At 34.0% G+C, this 20,432-nt stretch overlaps 1 protein-coding gene across 6 annotated transcripts in view; it reads left to right on the plus strand.

Annotated features, from left to right (window-relative positions):
* Positions 1-20,432, plus strand: part of YTHDC2 (YTH N6-methyladenosine RNA binding protein C2) — an 80,720-nt gene that overhangs the window by 16,119 nt on the left and 44,169 nt on the right. For 5 of the 6 annotated variants that reach the window (XR_009007132.1, XM_057540518.1, XM_057540517.1 and 2 more), the window contains exons 6-17: positions 129-231; positions 1,484-1,640; positions 4,619-4,726; positions 5,851-5,999; positions 7,755-7,890; positions 11,675-11,801; positions 12,014-12,079; positions 16,938-17,116; positions 17,368-17,464; positions 17,540-17,630; positions 17,717-17,797; positions 19,501-19,583. Coding sequence is in view for 5 of the 6 variants with exons in the window: in XM_057540518.1 (XP_057396501.1) it covers positions 129-231; positions 1,484-1,640; positions 4,619-4,726; positions 5,851-5,999; positions 7,755-7,890; positions 11,675-11,801; positions 12,014-12,079; positions 16,938-17,116; positions 17,368-17,464; positions 17,540-17,630; positions 17,717-17,797; positions 19,501-19,583 (1,377 nt within the window). In the remaining variant the exon portion in view is untranslated. The remainder of the gene's footprint in view (positions 1-128; positions 232-1,483; positions 1,641-4,618; positions 4,727-5,850; positions 6,000-7,754; positions 7,891-11,674; positions 11,802-12,013; positions 12,080-16,937; positions 17,117-17,367; positions 17,465-17,539; positions 17,631-17,716; positions 17,798-19,500; positions 19,584-20,432) is intronic. The other variant, XM_007192112.2, reaches the window with a different exon arrangement.

Here is a 20,432-nt window from a genome sequence, read left to right on the forward strand (position 1 = left end):
TATACTAGTACACTGTTATATTAGTAACACTTATTAAAGTACAAAGGACACTAGCATTTAATATATGACCTTGTTTTAATTACATAAAAGATTTGTAATTGTGAACTTTATTTTGATTTTTTAAAAAGGGTTTCTCCAAAGACACTTCTGACATTTTGCACCAATGGGGTACTGCTTCGTACTCTGATGGCAGGAGATAGTTCATTGTCAACTGTGACACATGTTATTGTGGTAAGAATATTTAAATTTAAATATCTAATTAAATTTTTAGAATAGGATATAAATGAGAACCAATTTTTTTAAAACAGGCTATTCTAATCAAGTTACTTTTTTTTTAACTTTTATTTTTTATTTTTATTTTTAAAGATTTATTTATTATTTATTTATTTATTTTATTTATTTTTGGCTGCGTCGGGTCTTAGGGTCTTAGTTGCAGTACGCAGGATCTTCGTTGAGACATGCAGGATCTTTCGTTGTGGAGCAGGCTTCTCTCTAGTTGTGGCCTGCAGGTTTTCTCTTCTCTAGTTGTGGCGTGCAGGCTCCAGGGCATGTGGACTCTGTAGTTGTGGCATGCGGGTTCCAGAGCATGTGGGCTCTAGTTGAGGCACAGGAGCTCAGTAGTTGTGGCGTGTGGGCTTAGTTGCCCTGCAGCATGTGGGATCTTAGTTCCCTGACCAGGGATCGAACCCATGTCCCTTGCATTGTAAGGTGGATTCTTTAGCACTGGACCACCATGGAAGTCCCTCAAGTTACTTTTTATTGTCCATAATTGTTAGAAATAAATATTTTATATTAAATAAAGATATTCTTACCATCAGGTTTTATGAGTGAGAATAAAATAAGTAGATAGTTTTTTAAAAAGTGCTTTTTATATATGAAAATGGCACATGTATTTTAAGAGTTCTCCAGAATGATGAAAGTTTTCTTTTTTCTCTGTGCTTAGTCATCTGATTTCTCTTCCAAATCTTAGAGGCATACTTTAAAGTCATTTAACTTCATGGTTAAGCTGCTAAATTAACTAGCTGCTGATGAAATAAGTAGATGAATTACCACCTTATTAAAGAATTCTAAGCTTTTATCCAGTTTGTGTCAGATAACTTAGATTAAGTTTTATAAGGTTGTGATAGAGCAGCTTTTGGAAACTTATTAGTTCTGTGCATTCAAACCACAGGATGCACCTGGTTCTGATGCTAACAGAAGCATATTAAAATAGATTTTGTATTTATTAAAATTATATTAAATTAGACTCCACTAATTCAGCATTTGTTGTAGTTTTTGTGGGAAAAAGGGCAGTGTTTTGTTACCCATAGTAGGTCGTTAATGTCTGATTATTTCTAAATTGTCCATAATACAAAATTTTCACTAATTGGCTGTGTCCACATTTAACTTGAATTAGTGTGAAACCCAGCAGTTCCATAATTTTAAAGACTTTAGTTATTTTTATGTTTTAACTGTTCCATGATTTTGTTTTTGTTTGCTGCAGGATGAAGTACATGAAAGGGATCGATTTAGTGATTTTTTACTTACAAAGTTAAGAGATTTGTTGCAGAAGCACCCAACTTTGAAACTAATTCTTTCTAGTGCTGCCTTAGATGTAAATCTTTTTATGAGATATTTCGGGAGTTGTCCAGTGACATACAGTAAGTTAAACTGTCAGATTTCTTCTAGGATTTTTATGAAAGAATACTTTTTTGGCTTGATTTTATTTATTATAATAGAAATTGGGGAATGTTCTGATGTATAGAGCATCCGTTTATGTTTTCTCTGAGATATACTTAATCAGTCATCTCTATATATTTTCATCCTTTTCCATCTACAACTCTTTGGTATTGTGTAGTGAGCCAGTTCTCTAGTCTTAAAAGGAGATATGCTTTATTTTGTATTCCCCTTTAAATTCTTTGCCTTTATTGCTAGACTCTTTCAAAGAGTAGTCTATACACCCGTGTTTACTTCCCATGTACTTCTAAATATGTTGCCACTTAACTTTTGTCCTTATCCTTTAATCAAATCTGGTTTTTCCACCAATCTTTAAAAAAATTATTAATTTCCTCCTCAAAAATTGAAAAAGTTGTATGTGTTTACCTCAATGAAATAGTACAAACATTCAGGGAAAAAGTTCACAATCACCTGTCTTCTTTTCATTTCATATCTTTTCTTCCCTGAGATTACTTGATGTTGAAGCCTAGTGTATATCCTGTCTCACCTTGTCCATGCTCATACAACATATGTAAATATATACATATATATTGGGTTTATAGAAAATGGTTTTTACATAAATGGGCACATGCCATATACAATGTTTTGCAATTTACTTTATTCATATGACAGTATATCATGAACAGTTCTCCAGTTTAGTAGCTCTAGATGTAGTTCATTATATTGAAAAGCTGCTTTTATATTTCCTAATATAAATGTACCATGATTTATTTAACCATTTCTTAATATTTGGACATTAGATTGGTCCTGGATTCTCCCTTTCCCCTACTATAAACATCGTTGTTATGAGCATCCTTCTACATATATTCTTTTTTTTTTTTTTTTTTTACATATATTCTTATACATTGGTGCTCTTATTTCTAAGGATAGATTCCTAAAAGTGAAATTGTTGAGTAAAAGAATGTATCTATTTTTAATTTTAACAGTAAGATGGTTTTGCCATTTTACTTTTTCAAAAGGCTGAAATGGTTCACATTTCTGCAGTTTATGAGGCTATTCATTTGTGCATTCTTACCAGTATTGTTTTGAAACTGATTTAATTTTACATGAAAATCTTACTTATACTTTCCGTAGTATTTCTCATAATTGTTACCGTTTTTTGTGAAATGCTCGTATCCCATAATTTATTTGCCAGAACTACCTCCTAAGTCTCATTCTGTATTACAGCTTGTACTTTCTTGGTCTCCTCTGTGGGCTTCTCTTCTTTTGCATGGTGCTTAAATATTGATATTTTTGAGGATTTTTCTCATGATCCATTTTTTTTTCTCTTCCTCCCTTCCCTCCCCTTCCCTTTCCTCCTTCCCCTCCCTTCCCTTCCCTGCCCTTCCCCGCCCTTCCCCATCCCCTTTCCCTTCCCCTCTTCCTTTGATTTCTTTGCTTTTTCTCTCTTTCCTGCTCTATGCTCTTCTCTACTAGGTACTGGGGATGCACAGTTAGTTTTCCTGGAAGACCTCATTCTTGCCCTTGGCTTCTACTTTCTCTTGCACTGATGACTCCTGAATCTTTATTTCCCAGTTCAAACTGTTCTCCAGAGCTTTGGACTTGGTTGCTTATAAGCAGTTCACCTCTAATATGCCCGAACTGAATACTTAATCCTTTCTAAAAAATCTGCTTCTCTTGTGTTGCCTGTTTTGGTTAATCATACCATTGACCTAATCACCTAAGTCACAAACCTGTATGTCTTTTTGCTCATAATATTACTGGGTGGTAAGGCACATAAAATTTATGCATCTGCTAATTGAAGGTCATTTTGGCACCTAACATTTGACATGTCTAAAACCAAACCCCAGGTCCCACAAGCCAACCTGTTTTTCTTTTAGCTTTCCTTGTCAGCCTCAGAAAATGACAACATCATCCATTGAGTTTTGTAAGCCAGACTTTCAAGAACTGTGGTTGACACTTCCTTATCATTCTTCCATATCCAATCTAATGCTGAGTTCTGTGGACTTTACTTCCCATCTATCTAGAGTCTGTCTGTCTCCTTCCATTTTTACTATCACCAATCTTGTTCAGGTTATTGTCCTCTTCAGCCTGAACTGTTGTAATTGCTCCTGCCTGGTCTGTTTCATCCACTCTGCTTTCTTTTAAATCCATTCCCCATGTTGCAGCCAACGTGGAATTTTCAGCCAGATTTCTGAAGTGGAATTTTGATGATGTTAAATACTCTTATGAGCTTGAAACTTTGAACAACCTTTACTTCAGAATAAAGACCTAAACCCTTAATAAGGCTTATCTATTTCTTCTGCCTCATCTTGAACTACAATCCCTTCTTCACACCCCTCTTCACATCATGTTCCAACTAGCTTGCCCTTGGCCTTTTAGTTCCTTGAGAACATCATACTCTTTCCCACCACAGGGGCTTTGTACGTACTGTTTTTTTCTTCATAGTATACTCTTTCCTCTCTGCATAGCTTAGTCATTTTGTTTACCCCCTTCTCTTGGTTCTCATTTTTCTCAGTGAGGATGCTTTTCTTGATTCTTTCAAATTCCCCTATTATGTACTGTCATGGTATCTTGTACTTCTCTCTCATAGGACTTTTTACAACTTTATTTTTACATTGATGTTTTGGATTATTGGATTAATGTCAGATTCCCCTGCTAGATTGCAAGCTTCAAGCTTCAAGAGAGCAGGAGGAACTCTGTTTCTGCTTACCATTTATATTCCTAGTGCCTAGCATGATGCCAAACAATCAAGTAAATAGTAAACACTGGAAAAAAACATGCAAATGAACAGTTGTCTAAAATATAGATCAGAGTTATATTTAAAGGACAATATGAGGATCACTTGACCTATGGAATTGCCTTTGCATTAATACTCAGATTTATTAATTTGAGAATCTCATGTTTTTATGTGAATTATCTCTAAGATGCAAATTGACTGTTTAAAAAAATTCCTATTTAGTACAGGGAAGACCATTTGAAGTAAAAGAAATGTTTCTGGAAGACATTTTAAGAACTACTGGATACACAAACAAAGAAATGTTAAAATACAAAAAGGAAAAACAACGAGGTAAGCTTTTTATCAAACAAATATAAAAGAAAATTACTATTGATATTGACTTTTTGGAGTACTCCAGTCTTATACTATGCAGATACAAGGACACTTGAAAGTATTTATCTCTGTGTATAGTTGTAGAATATTATATTAGAATACTGTCCCATATGGATGTTCTACATTCTGGTTTATGCCCAGAAGTTATAATCTATAGAGAGGAATTGAAAGAGGATGCCAGAGATGAGGAGGCTGAGTGTGTCTGTATCCAAATATTCAACCACTATTTTAAGGAGGCAGAAGATTTGAGCTGGCTGTCCCCAGCATGTGTTACAGAGTGGGAGTGGGGAGTGGGTGAGGGAGTGAAAAGAGTAGCATATGAGTAATAACAGGCTCACCTTTGGTATAATTGTTGAGTTTTTCACATCTTGATATTGTTATGAATTGCATCAGTACTTTGAATTTAACATGACTTGCCTATTAATACATCTCATGATTTATACTATATCTCAGCTTATGAATTAAGGTTAAGTTTCTTTTGCTTACTTTTAACTACATTATTCATGATGGAAGACTTGGCTTCAAGCTTTGATTCCTTTGTTTAATTAGTATAACCTTGGACAAATAATCTTAACTTCTTTGGATTCTTCACTTGAAAAAAGCAATTAGCAATGCCTGTGTCACAGTGCAGTGCTGAATCACTAATATGTAAATTATAAAACTTCTGGTTCTCAAAACTTTTGAAGATGGAAATTGAATATAACTTGTGTCTCAAACAGCTAGCATGGTGGTAGAAATTCAATAAATGATTTTCTACAAAGTGCTATATGAATATTAGTCATTGATTTAAACAGTATTTGTTATATGGCTAAAATACTGTTCATTAAATTATGTCCTTATTTAGAAGTAAACTTCCTGCTAGTAGATGAACAGATGAGGTTTTATAAAGCAGTTTCATGTCTCCTTTCGGTTCAGCGTAACACATTTTATTGAATGTTCCTAATTAATATATTTTTAAAAAGTAACTTTAAAATAAGGCCAACTTTTAGGTATTTTCAGTTTCACTTAATTTTTTTAAACAAAGAAATATATTTCAAAAAGCAAAGAATTTATCTACTTATTTTCTTTGGTAATTAATTTAGAGGAAAGACAACAAACCACACTTACAGAATGGTACTCAGCTCAAGAGAATACTTTCAAGCCTGAATCTCAGAGACAGAGAGCTGTCCCAAATGTGACTGAAGAATATGATTTATTGGATGATGGTGGTGATGCCGTCTTCAGTCAGTTGGTAAGACCTCAGTGGTTTCACACTGCTATTTTGAGTGAAAATTGTGTAATTTAAAGAACATTTTATGAGATTATATTTTTTATTACATTATTAAGGCATAATTCCCTTAGTTTATCTTAGACTACAACACATTTTTCAGAATAATTTTCTATACACTTATTTTTTCAAATAATGCAACATCTTTTATTGTTTCATTCTGAGTTAAAATTATTTCAATATTTTCTATAAATTTTGTGAAGAAAATAGTTGTAGATATTATGTATATATACATACATTATTATTGCTAGATATTTTACCATCTCAAAAGTTTAAGAACCTATGAGCTAAGCAATGCAAGATAAGCTAAGTTAGGAAAAAACTGAGAAAAGCCTGTTGGTATTAGGGCAAGTAATCAAGACTGATGTTTCTACCACAAAGCCATGTGACTCTGTAAAATCAATTACCCACTATAGACCTCAGTTTCTTTTTCTCTTCTGCTTTTCTCCCTTCTATTTTGCCACAATATCTTTTACAAATGAAATATTTTGTAGAAATCCTGCCTGCTCATCCATCACTCTCCATCCCCACTCCTAAGTGGGGCTTCTGCTACTTTGGATTCCTTGGAGTCTGTTTGAAAACTGGAACCAGTGGATTTCCTAGGTCCCTTCTGGTCTTTGATTCTGGTTTAGAATTCTTAAAAAAGCATTGGTGATTAGTGAGATGGCTGGGACTATGCACTTTTTAGAAAAAGAATTAAACTCTTTTGAGCATGAGAAGCTACATAATGCAGATATGCTTGCAGTTTTCTCCCAGTGTTTAAAGTTCTGATGCATCCAAATGAACTATAGTTTTAAAGAATGTGTACTTTTAAAGAATGTTTAAAAATTGTTATTTAGTGCAGGGAACATCCATTTGGTTCAGTGAACAGCATTTTGACCATTTAAATTCGTGATTTTTTAAAAAAAATTATTTGTTTATTTTCGGCTGCGTTGGGTCTTCATTGCTGCGTGTGGGCTTTCTCTAGTTGCGGAGAGTGGGGGCTACTCTTTGTTTTGTGGTGCACGGGCTTCTCATTGTGGTGGCTTCTCTTTGTTGTGGAGCACAGGCTCTAGGCGTGCGGGCTTCAGTAGTTGTGGCATGTGGGCTCAGTTGTTGTGCCTCGCGGGCTCCAGAGCGCAGGCTCAGTAGTTGTGGCGCATGGGCTTAGTTGCTCCACGGCATGTAGGATCTTCCCAGACCAGGGCTTGAACCCGTGTCCCCTGCGTTGGCAGGCTGATTCTTAACCACTGTGCCACCACGGAAGTCCCTTAATTAGTGATTCTTAAGCCTGGCTGCACATTAACATCCCCTAAGGAACTTTTAAAGTCCTATGGAATCTGGCCTCCATCCCAGAGATTTTGAAGTACTTGCTCTGGGGTGGGACGTGGCTTCGGTGTTGAAAAGCTCCAGGTGATGTTTCCTCTGTTGTGCAGTTGGGACATAAGACCACTGATATATGGGTACATTTAGCAACATTCTGTCAGAAGCACAGTTAATATTGTGACTGTATCATACTCCTTTGTTGACAGGCTCATTCTCAGATAAAAGATGAATGTGAAAACAAGATACAGTATTGTGAGTGATTATGTTTGTGATGAGATGAGAAACTTTTATGTCAAAGCCTTTGCTGTAATACCGAATGGTTAGTAGTTCTTGTGGCAGTTATGGCCGTCTCATGTTCTCTGCAAGCAAAGGTTAAGCTGTTAAGTAATTTATAATCTTTGCTTCTTTTTAAAGACAGAAAAAGATGTGAATTGCCTTGAACCATGGTTAATAAAGGAAATGGATGCTTGTCTTTCTGACATATGGCTGCATAAAGATGTTGATGCGTTTGCTCAGGTCTTTCACCTTATTTTAACTGAAAATGTTAGTGGTAAGTATAATTTATTTAAGTTTCTTTTTATTACCCTTGAAGTTATTTATTATGATAGAAGTATAGCTTAATTCATAAAATTCAAAATTCACTTTTTGTTCACAAGCAATATTTTGTTCTTTTGGAGTACTTATTTCAAATGTACAAATCAGGATCTTCTTATTAGCATAGTAGAATAAATAAGTATTGTATTAAATCAGGGACTCTTAACCTAATGTCTCCAGAATAGTTTCATGGGGTCTGTGAATATATGACAGTTATATGCAAAAGTATTTTTATGTGTATAAAATTTATGACATAAATATACTCCCCCCTATGCATCACCCTTACCCCTGGAATATCTTGGATTTTCAAAGAGATTTGTTATTTCAAAACAGGGGGAAAATGTTAATAACTTTTGCTCTAGATTATTCATTCAGTAAATGGAAAATTTTAGTATACCTTTAGTTATATAGGTTCAAGTTCTGATTCACATGTACCTGCGTTATGTCACATGACATATTTTCGCTAATGATTTATTCTGATTTCGTTAGTTGGTTATAATGGATATTGGCAATCAGGGGTGAGTTTTAGGACCCTGAAGGCTTTTAGGCAAAAGGTAGAATGATGATAATAAAAGGTCAGTACTGGAAGGGATTTAGATGTCAAGTAGTTTATCCCCTCACTTGAACTTCTCAACATTATTATTACTATACTTGATCACTCCTTTCTTGAAACATGTTCTTCAGTTAACTTCTGATATTCCCTACTTGATTTATTTTCTTCTCATCTCCCTGGCTGGTATGTCTTGGTTTCCTTGGCAGGATTTTTTTCTTTTTCTTGACCTCTGAATATGGAATGTCCCAGGCCTCAATCCTCAGACCTTCTATTTACACTTACTCCTTAGATGGATCTCATCTAGTTGAAGCTTTAAATATTTATTTAAAATGACTCCTAATTTTACGTCTCCAATCCTGAACTCCCCCCTCACTTCAATACACCTCACCACTTGACATCTCCGGTTGGAAGTCCGTTAGGGGAATAAAACTAGATATTCCCCAAACAACTTGATTCTCTGTTTTTCTACCTTCCTCTCAACCTGCTTTTTCCTTAGTGTTCCCTTAGTGATCATTATCAGTTGTAGACCTCTTTAAAAATGCATATGCCTGGCCATCCCAGGCACACTGAATCTAACTCTAGGGTACTACCATTCACCTAGTTGCTAAGGCAACAAAATATAAAATCATCTTTGACTTTGCTCTCATACCCCACATATAATCCATTAGCAAATCTTGTTAGTTTTACCTTTTAAATAAGTCCCGAATCTCACATGTTTTACTTCCTCTACTGCTGCCATCCTAGTCAAAGCCAACATTTCTTTCCTGGACTATTACGGTGGCCTATTAACTGCTTCTATTCTTATGTTACTAGTCTGTTCTCCAGAGAACAATCAGATTGATCCTTTTGAAAAGGAAATTGGATCATGCCACTTCTCTTCTCTCAGCTGTCCCATGGCTTTCAATTACACTTTGAATAAAAATCAAAGTTCTTTCCCTGATTTAGTCTCTGACAGTCTTTTTTTATCTCATTTTCTACTACTCTTTTCCTTGTTCACTGTGCCTTAGCCACTCTTGTCTTCTTGCTCTTCATATATGCTGGCCCATTCCCATCTTTGGGCCTTTGTTTTTGTTGTTTTCTATGCTTGGAACGCAGTCCCCACAGATACTCATATGGCCCAATGCCTACTTCATTTAGGTTTCTATCCATAAGTTAGGAAATTTGAACTCTGAGACATGTTGCTTTAAAATATTTATGAAACATTTTAAAGTATTTTTGTATTATCTTTGACCCTCTTCCTAGATATTTCTTTAGAGAGTACTAGACTATTACTTTGATAATGGTCATCCTGTGGACCCAGGTCCCTCTCCTTTATAGTTTTATTAGACATTTTCCAGAGCCCAGTATTCTAATGCCTTAGGCCATGTGCATGTAGTAAACTAAAATGTTATGGTATCTCTATGAGCAGTAATTTACTTCCCATGTTTTTATTTCTCTTCTAAAATCTCAACTCTTAATTGGCACCAGAGTTGAAAATACTTCGTGTGATCCAGGAAGCCTTGGGCTTGGTAGATTTTTTTTTAAATCATATCAATTTCCCTCTGTGATCTTGTATAACCAGGTAGTAATTAGCTGGTTTAGTAAGACTAGGCATTCTATGGAACGCTGGATGCTAATCATCTATTGCTGCATAACAAATGATTCCCAAACTTAGCAACCTAAAACATCTATTATTTCACATAGTTTCTGAGAGTCAGGAATCTGGGAGTGGCTTAACTGAGTGGTTCTGGTTCCTAGTCACTCATGGAGTAGTAGTTAAGCTGTTGGCAGGGGTTCAGTCATCTTAAGGTTTACTGGGGCTGGAGGATGTGCTTCCAAGAAGGCTCACTCACATGGCTGTTGCCTAGAGGCCTCAGTTTGTCTCTGGCTATTGGCTGAAGGCCTCAGTTCTTTGCCATCTGGACCTCTCCATAGCATTGCCTTATTCTTCCCAGAATGTGGCAGCTGGCTTCTCCCAGAGTGTGTGATTCAGAAGAGAAGAAGAAAAAGCAAGCAGGAAGCTATAGGTACCTTTCATGACCTAGTCTCCAAAGTTGCGCACCATCTTTTCCACTTTATTCTATTAGCTAGAATGAGTCACTTAGTCCAACTCACACTCAAGGAGAAGGGAATTAGGCTCCACCCCTTGAGGGGAAGAGTATTAAAGAATTTTTGGATGTTTTCAAACTCCCACACTTATCCATACCCCTAATTGAATATTCCGTTGAAACAGTAATTCGCGTATAGTGAGTACAAATCATAATCTTTGCAGATCTCTGTAATAATGCATGTTCCTGGCCATCTGAGACCTACTGAATCTTAATCTAGGAGTAAGGCATAGCTATCTGTGTTTTCAGAAATAAAAAGCCTGAAGTAATTCTCTCCATAGGTCCCTCTCCCCACCTTGAGAACCGTTGGCTTATATTAATAACGGATACCATGTTTTAGAGGGTTGTTAAATAATGAGGATAATTGGGTATATATGGAAAATTAAAATTTTCCTTTTGTAATTATTTAAATTTTACTACAGAGGTTTTTTTCCAGTGGTGATTTCTTTCTGAAATTTTGTAATTTTGTAATTTATGAAAATTAGTTCTCAGTAATTATAGTATGTTGCATTGCTTGAAATATATTCTAAGAAGGAATTTAAATTCAATAAAAGTTTAATTTTTTTCTAATGGAGGGGTTTTATGGGAAGTAAACTTCCTGCCAGTGTTATTCTCATTAAGCATCTAAGATAGTAAGAACCTGGCATGATGGGGTAATAAAAGCAAAACGAAAGGACATCAAAAAATCATTTTGAACTTTTCATTTGCCCTTTTAAGCATTCATTACCAGATACTGATGAAAATTAACTTTTTAATTCTTCTTTAATTATATCTTGTCATTTGGTCAAGGCAATATCTAGATTTAGGAAGATTACTTAAGGATTCTACAAAGTTAGTAGCTTTCCTTTTCTGTTTTAATTAACAACTATCTTTCCTTCTCCTGCCTTCCAAATGATAGTACCTATTTCATCCTCCTTATACTAAGGACACATCAGTATCGGATCTTCTTGGATCAACTGAGTTAAAGGTTATACAATGCTGTTATATACTTAGGTAAAGGAGCAAGTCCCAGGTTAATTCTCCTAACATTCAAGAAAATTAAAATGATTTTCCAAAGTAATTTGGAAATTTAACATTTATGTATCTTTTCCTTCTTTTAGTGGATTACAGACATAGTGAAACCAGTGCAACAGCGTTGATGGTTGCTGCAGGACGAGGTTTTTCAAGTCAAGTAGAACAGTTAATTAGTATGGGAGCCAATGTTCATATTAAAGCATCAAATGGCTGGTAATTTTAAATTGCATTCATTCTTTGTATATCTTTGTATAACTACACATATCTTTTTTGATTTCTTATATGTCTTTATATTAAAAGCTATTTGTAATAATTGCTCATACATCTCTACTTTAATGGGTGAATGAATAAATTTGAGTAACTAGTTTTATAATTTTGAGAATATTATTTCTCTTTCTTAATTCGATATCTTTGAATTTTGGCAGGATGGCTGTAGATTGGGCTAAACACTTTGGGCAGACGGAAATTGTGGATCTTCTAGAATCTTACAGGTAACACTTTATACTATTTTTAATTAATCCTGACTCCTTTTTAAGAAACTTAGCCATATAAATCATAGAATGTGACAAATGAAGGCTATTTATAGTCTCTTATCCAGATTTTTTTTTGTAGTTCTTAGGAGTTTTTCTAATAACAGCTTTCAGTTATTTTGTAGGTTGCTAGTAAGATCCACTGTATTATAATATTTATCTTATTTTTTATTTTATCTTAAAAAAAGAAGAAGGGGAATTTCCAGGTAAACATGGTATTTGTCTCTCTGCATTTCCCCAGAACCTCACTAAAATGGTAAGGAAGGAATATAAAATGTGTAAACTAACAAAGTCAGAGAGAATGGAAGAGGATATGGCAACTGATGAAAGATGTTAGTAAATTTTTGGAAAATATATGGCTAATGGATTATTGATGTTTGACTTAGCAAAGCTAAGAAAGCTGAAGCCTGAGTGCCTAAAGAGGGAAGTGCCAATGAGAAACAACCTCATTTTAGCTTTGAACTTCTTAGAGGCTCATTCAACTACTTCTGAATGAAACAATGAAAGAAAGGGCTAAAAAAAATAACAGAGTTAGTTGAAATTCTCTATGAGGAATATTTGGAATTTCAGATTCCCTTCTCCCCTGCCCTCAGGTGATATCTCTTTCCCACTGTAGCAGGATGTGGGAAGTTTATTGAAAAATTAAACCATTTAGAGTTTGGACTTGGGGTGACCAGGTACAGTGGGAGAGTGGGAGTAAGGTATCAAACAGAAAAGGGGTTTAAGTGAAAGTCTACTTAAAGACTAAAAGTTGAGATACCATCCAATCCCTTCCCCTGCTGTCCCTATCGCCTTTTCCTGTTTGAAGCTTATGTTCTTTGGCAGAAAACTTGAGAATTCCTTCCTGGAAAAACAGACCAGGCCTAGAGAAAAGATTTAGAACTTTAAGAGGTTTGATATTCCTTCAATGAAATGACCATCTTTAAACCAGATAACTCAATTTTCCCCACTTGTACACATGGAGGTTTTTGTGCTTTACTTTTTAAAAATAAACAAACTGCCAAGGATTGATCACCAGGCATTTGAGTGGAAAAAGCACTCAAACATCAAATAAACAGTAACAACAAAAAACCCCAAGAAGTTGAATAAAACTGAGCATCAGTGACCAGAAGAAAATAGTAATCGAAAATAACATTCATGAACCAGAAAACAGTGTGCTTAAAAAAAAAAAAAAGGAACAGAACACAAATCTTTGTTCAAATTTCATCTTCATGAGGGCTACCCAAATTTACCTATCTATTGCAATCTGCCTCCCCCCACAGTTGATCCTCTTTAACCTGTTCTACTTTTTCTTTTGTCCATAGGACCTACCATCCTCTAATAAACTATATAATTTACTTATTTACTGTATTTATTGGTTTATTGTCTGTCTCTTCTCTCCAGTGGAATTTAGTAAGCTCCTTGTTTCCTTTGTTCAGGGACAGTGTCTGGATATAGATGTTCAGTGATTATTTTTGAAAGAATGAATAAAAAAGAAAGAGCCCTTGAAAATGAAAATATGATAGCAGAAAAGTAATTCAGAAGGGTTGCAAGATAAAGTTGAAAAAAATTGCTGACAAAGTAGGAAAAAAGACAAAAAAAAAGAAAATAGTAGAAAAAGGATAGGAAAATTTATTTCCTATGTATTTTTTTATGAGGAAGCTGTTAGAGAATGTGTTCTACAAAAATGAGGAGTGAAGTAAAACAGAGAAGAACACAGTAGATCCAGGACAGGAGATAAGTGAAAGAAATGCTTAGTATGTTGGTGCACAGGGCTGTTACTATGGCAGCTGCCCAGTAAGCCTAGTCTCATAGAAACAGAAGACAGAGAGCTCCAGGAGGAAGGGCCCTCTGGGGTAAAAAGGATTACCTGATGGTTTTGATCGTATTAAAAAGATTTCATGAATTTGTTGGACACTTTGGGAAGAATTAGTGCTAAGTACACAGAAAACAAAATTGTATGGGTTTGTGTGTGTGGAAACTATATGGGGATGGGGGTGGTGACCTCATTTTTCATTAATTGGAGATTCACAGATAATTACTAAATTGTTAAATCAATAAATAGCGGATGATGCATGTTGCTTAGAAATACGTCAGTAAATACCAAAAGAAATGGCTAAAAGAATTGAAAAAGGTCCTAGGCAGTGTGACTAGGAGTGGAGAGGGGTTTTTGTTATAACTTCTATAAAACCCTTGTTTATTAACACTATGTACATGTATTACTTTGATTTAAAAAAAAAAAGGGCAATACTTTCAAAATCCTATGAAACTATTATAATTCTTCTTTTAGATAATTATTTTAGATAAATTTTGATATTTATATAGATTTTAGATTAGACATTTAAAGAAAAAAGATATTTAGAAGAAATTTAAAGAAAATATATTTTATAGTACATTGATAGCTTTTATCTATTTTCAACCTATAAGACTGTCAAAAAAATAAGAGTATGAAGTTAAAATATATTAAAACATCTATTATTCAAGAACATATAAAATGTTTTATTTGACTTGGGTTTTTGTATTTAAATCTATAGATGAAGTCTCGGATATTAGATGAAGTAAACATTTGAAATATGAAATTAGTTTTATCATTTTAATTTCATTAAATGATAATGTAGAGTCTCAAAGTCTTGGCAGATCCAAATGTTAATTCTGGTGTGGTGGGTTTTATTATCATTTCATTAATAGCACCAGAACTTGCAATCCTTCTAATGCTAACACTTCAAATGTTGCAGATATTGTTACGGTGTTAGGTGTAGCTGAATAGGTACTACAGATTACCATGTAAAACAGTTATCTGGATAATATTTTAATTATCCTGGCTAAGTCAGCTTTCTTTTTATTCCACAGATCATGATGTTATCAACTATAAATTTCAAATATTTAAATTAAATTTATTATGTTTGCTGGATTATTGATACTTGATATCTAAAGTTTATAGCATTAAACAAAGAACATAATACCTCCTTAATTTACCTGGTAAAAATAAGAAAACAAAAAACTTGAAATGTTTTAAATTGGATTTAAAAATTTTAAATACTACAATTATAACGTTGCAGAAGTTTCATATTTTTCCTATTGAAAGCAGTCTTTTTCTAAAAAAAATTATTTATTTTTTATTTTTGGCTGCGTTGGGTCTTTGTTGCTGCACATGGGCTTTCTCTAGTTGTGGCGAGCGGGGGCTACTCTTTGTTGCGGTGCACGGGCTTCTCATCGCTGTGGCTTATCTTTGTTGCGGAGCATGGGCTATAGGCGTGTGGGCTTCAGTAGTTGTGGTTCGTGTGCTCAGTAGTTGTGGCTCACGGGCTCTAGAGTGCAGGCTCAGTAGTTGTGGTGCACGGGCTTAGTTGCTCTGTGGCATGTGGGATCTTCCCAGATCAGGGCTTGAACCCGTGTCCCCTGCATTGGCAGGCAGATTCTTAACTACTGCGCCACCAGGGAAGTCCCTGAAAGCAATCTTATGTTATTTTTCTGCTAAGCTCTTTAAGAAAGATTGGGCTGAACTGAACTTTCTAGAAATCATATTGATAATTACTAGTGATGGCAGTTTTATATTTTCACATACAGGATGAAGAAGCAAGGGAGTTATTTCAGTAATTTCTACTGATTTTGGCTTTCGGGAAATAGCATAATCAACCTGCTTTTAGTATAGGATAACTGAATTAGTAGTCATTTTAAGCTGATACCTGTAGAGTGTTTTTTTTTAATATATGAACTATTCTCCAGAATATTGTTCATAATAATGAACAATTAGAAACAACCTATTAAGAAAATGTAAATGATGACCAAAAGTTTGTGTTTTTTTAAGTTTTATTGAGATAAAATTCACATACCATATAATTCACCTACTTAAGTGTATAATCCAGTGTTTTTTAGTATGTATGTTCAAAGAGTTATGCAGTCATCACCACAGCCAATTTTGAGAACATTTTCATCACCCCAAAAAGAAATCTGTGCTCATTAGAGGTCACTTCTAATTTCCCCCAACTTTAGCAGCCCTAGGCAACCACTCATCTACTTCCCATTGCTATAGATTTATCTGTTCTGGACATTTCATATAAATGGAATCATATAATATGTGATCTTCTGTGATTGGTTCTTTCACTTAGCATAATGTTTTCAAGGTTTGTACATGTTGTAGCATCTTTTTAATGACTGAGTAATATTCCATTCTATGGATAGACCACAGTTTGTCTATCCATTCATCGATTCATGAACATTTAGGTTGTTTACACTTTTGGGATGTTATGAATAGTACTGGTATAAACATTTGTATACAGGTTTTTATGTGGACATATATTTTCATTTCTTCTTGTCTGTATACCTAGGAGTCTAACTGCTGGGCCATATGGTAACACTATGTTTAACAGTTTCGAGGAACTGCCACATTGTTTTCCAAAGTGGTTGCACCATTTTGCATTCCCACTAGCAGTGTATTAGGGTTCCAATTTCTTCACATCCTCTCTCACACTTATTACTATCTGTCTTTTTTATTATAGTCATCCTAGTGGGTGTGAAGTGGTATCTCGTGGTTTGAATTTCATTTCTCTCATGACTAATGATGTTGAACGTATTTTCATGTGCTTATTGGCTATTTGTATATTTCCTTTGGAGAAATGTCTTCAGATAGAGTTTTTTTAAAAACACTTATTGCCAAATTTTACTTTGAATAATATACTTGAAACCAAAACATGAATTACATTATAGTTAGAGTATTAATTGTCACTTACCCTCTTTAGAGTATATTGAAAATTTGAACATGGACATAATGGAAATCATTGGCCTTTAAGGGTTACTCTTTTTAATGAAATTTGACTTGGTCTGTTTTTTTCTTTTCTAGTGCTTCATTGGAATTTGGAAATTTAGATGAAAGTTCTTTGGTTCAAACAAATGGGAGTGATCTCAGTGCAGAAGACAGAGAGCTCCTGAAAGCTTATCATCATAGTTTTGATGATGAAAAAGTAGACTTGGATTTGATCATGCATCTTCTATACAATATCTGCCATAGTTGTGATTCTGGTAAATAAGTATTGTCTAAAAGAAATGAAGCAAAAATATATTCTTTGACTTAAATTTAGTATTTTGTGTGTGTACAAATTTTTATACAATTTTATTGATAATAATGCACAAATCTCTTGTGTCATCTTATAAGTATTAGAGTTTATCAGTACTTGAAAACACATGATGTAGTTCATTATAGTTAGTTGTTTTGATTGATTCTGGTTTTACAAAGAGGTTTAATGTTTAAAAAAAAGTCATTCTTCTTCAAGGTGCAATATTGATTTTCCTGCCTGGATATGATGAAATTGTTGGTCTGAGGGATCGCATCCTGTTTGATGACAGGCGGTTCGCTGACAATACTCATAGGTAAAAGCTAAAGCTTTATATTTATTGCATTAAATAACAGTTAGGTACCACAATATATTTTCTCTTAATTGTCAGCAGATACCAAGTCTTTATGCTTCATTCAAATATGCAAACGTCCGATCAAAAGAAGGTATTAAAAAACCCACCTGCAGGTGTTCGAAAAATAGTAAGCTTCATAAAATCTTCTTTTTTCCATTTTATTAGTCATTGGTTTTGCTTTCATATTAACGATAACATAATATCCTATTGCAGATCCTTTCCACCAATATTGCTGAAACCAGCATCACAGTCAATGACGTTGTCTTTGTTATTGATTCTGGTAAAGTGAAAGAGGTATGTATGGATAAGTTGTATTTTTACCTAAATGACGAAGGTTAAGTTCCATAACAATAAATGCTTTTATAAGCAGAATTCATTTTAATGGGAAAATTTCTGGTTCTAGGATGAATTTAACATAGTAAATGTTGGTTTCACTAAAGTAAATATTCTACCTTAAACAATTCAGTTTGTAGGATCTGTCTTGTTATTTTAGCAAATTATACAAAAATTTAGCCTCTGCTCACTAAATATTAGGAATAAAATAAAGGATTTGGCTAGTTACAGTGAAAATTTTGTCAATGTGGGAATTTGATTACATATTTTGTATGTTTTCTTTCTACTCATGGGCATGGACCGTGTCCCTCTTGTTCATTGTTATATCTCCAGTGCTCCACATATAGTAGGTATTCAAAAGATACTTAGTTCAAGAGAACCATGCTGATAGAAAAAAAACAAACATAAAACCAGGCTTCAGCAAATGATGGCTAGCAGTAAAATTGGGTCCATCACCTGCTTTCGTGAAAATAAATTTTGTTGGAATACTGCCATGTCTACTTTTTACCCATTGTCTGTGGCTGATTTCACACTCCAGTGGCAGATTTGAGTAGTTGCAGCAGACCCCCTCTGCAAAGGCTAAAATATTTACTGCCAACTCCTGATATAAATAAAAGGCAGCATTTATTTCCTTTTAGTGTTGGAATGCCCAGCAGTTCTCAGCACCCTTAATTTTGGTCGATCCTTTCACTGAAATAATTGAAAGTGATAGAGGTAGTTGATTTTTCAAGGAGAACAATGCTATCCATGTTGGGAAAGCAAATTATGTCTGTTCTAGTGGATATAGATGATAATTTTTAATGTGAAAATATTAATTACCTTTAGGTGTTATTTATCAAGTAAACTGTGATGGTAGTGCCAAAAGTTATTTTATATACAAAATTGTTAAATATAACATTTTATTAAAAACAAAATAAGCAGCATATTTTCTAAAAATCCCATAATTAAACAATTATGAGAACACATTTGTATTTGCTCTATGTAGTTATTTTATGAAAAGGAAAGTGTAAAGTCACTGAATGATTGATGTATATATTCTAGCAGTGAATTCTTTTAAAATATTTCTCTACGTAAGTTTCCACTTTAGAAGTGAAAGTATGGGGATAGTAATGGTTCTTTTTTACTTTCTCTTTTGTAACATTCTGGTTAGGCTAACTGCATTAGTAGTTCAGCAGGAGGTAAAATGGAAGGGGTTAAAAATTATTCAGTTGGGAATAGAATTACTTTAGTGATTATTGTTCTTCTTCCAATCAGCTTCCTGGAAAGTATTTCAGAAAACGTCTTTCCCTGGTCACTCCTATTACCCACAATGATGTAAATCTGATAGAAAATGACCTCAAGGAATAGATCAGTTCTCTCCAATCTTGATGCCTTATGAGAACTGACTGCCATTATCCAAGTGTAGCAGAGAAAAACAGAGAGCTTAGCAAGGCACAGAATGAGGAAGTTTTACAGCTCTTCTAAGTTTAGTTTTCATTCTTTTTCCTTAGAATGTTTGTGACCAGAAATCTGGATTTTTTTTTTTTAAATCAGTACCCTGTTCTAATTAATCAAAAGGGACTTTGAATTAAACTTGATGTGCTAAAATATATTCATAATGTTTTCTGCTATTTCTTCTTAAGTACCTTTTATGTATTAACATGAAGGTGATTTAAATATTACAGAAATCCTTTGATGCACTGAATTTTGTTACAATGTTAAAAATGGTGTGGATTTCCAAAGCTAGTGCCATACAGCGAAAAGGCAGGTAATGTATATTTAATGTATTGGATTGATTCAATTGCCTATAAAATGGAAACATTTTCATATGTATTACATATTTAATGTATATTCTACTTTCTATAAAATGTTAAAACTTTCATGTTAGTCTTAATTTTTATATTATTTTTGCAAAGCAGACCATTTTAATACTTATTTTAAAAGTCGAATTTAGGTTATGTTAAAAATAAAAATTTTTGTCTAGTATGATCTACACTCAGAAGACATAAGAAACTTAAAGAACAAAAATAAAAGCAGTGTAAGATGTAGGACTAATTTCTGTACAATACAAAAAAAGCTCCATGAAAATCAATTAAATAAAGACCACTACATTAACCTCACATATACCACATATATCTCATATATACCTAAAGAAATGCAAATTAATGAGGTACTATTTTTTACTTATCAGAATGGCATCAATGAAAATTTTTAACAACACACATAACAAGAGTTGACAAAAGCATGGGCCAATAGGCTTTCACAGTTTGCTGATGGGAGTGTATATTGATGTGACTTCTTCAGAGGATGATTTGAAACTGTTTATGCAGATCTCCCCTTTAGCAGTGGATTCCACTTCTCATAATTTATCCTGAGTATACTTGCACATGTGTGCCAAGAAGTATGTTTACGGATGTTTTTTGCAGTATTATTTGTAGTAGTGAAAAGTCTAGGAACACTGTAGTATCCATAAGTAGTGAAGTGATTAAGCAAATTATATTATTGCCACACAATGTCATACTAAGTAACTGTTAAAGGGAAATATATAGATGTATGTGTTTTATATGGAATGAGTTTTCAGAAACTCATATTAATTGAAAAAAGTAAGGTATAAAAC

Source organism: Balaenoptera acutorostrata, chromosome 2 (assembly GCF_949987535.1).
Source record: "Balaenoptera acutorostrata chromosome 2, mBalAcu1.1, whole genome shotgun sequence".
NCBI lineage: Eukaryota > Metazoa > Chordata > Mammalia > Artiodactyla > Balaenopteridae > Balaenoptera > Balaenoptera acutorostrata.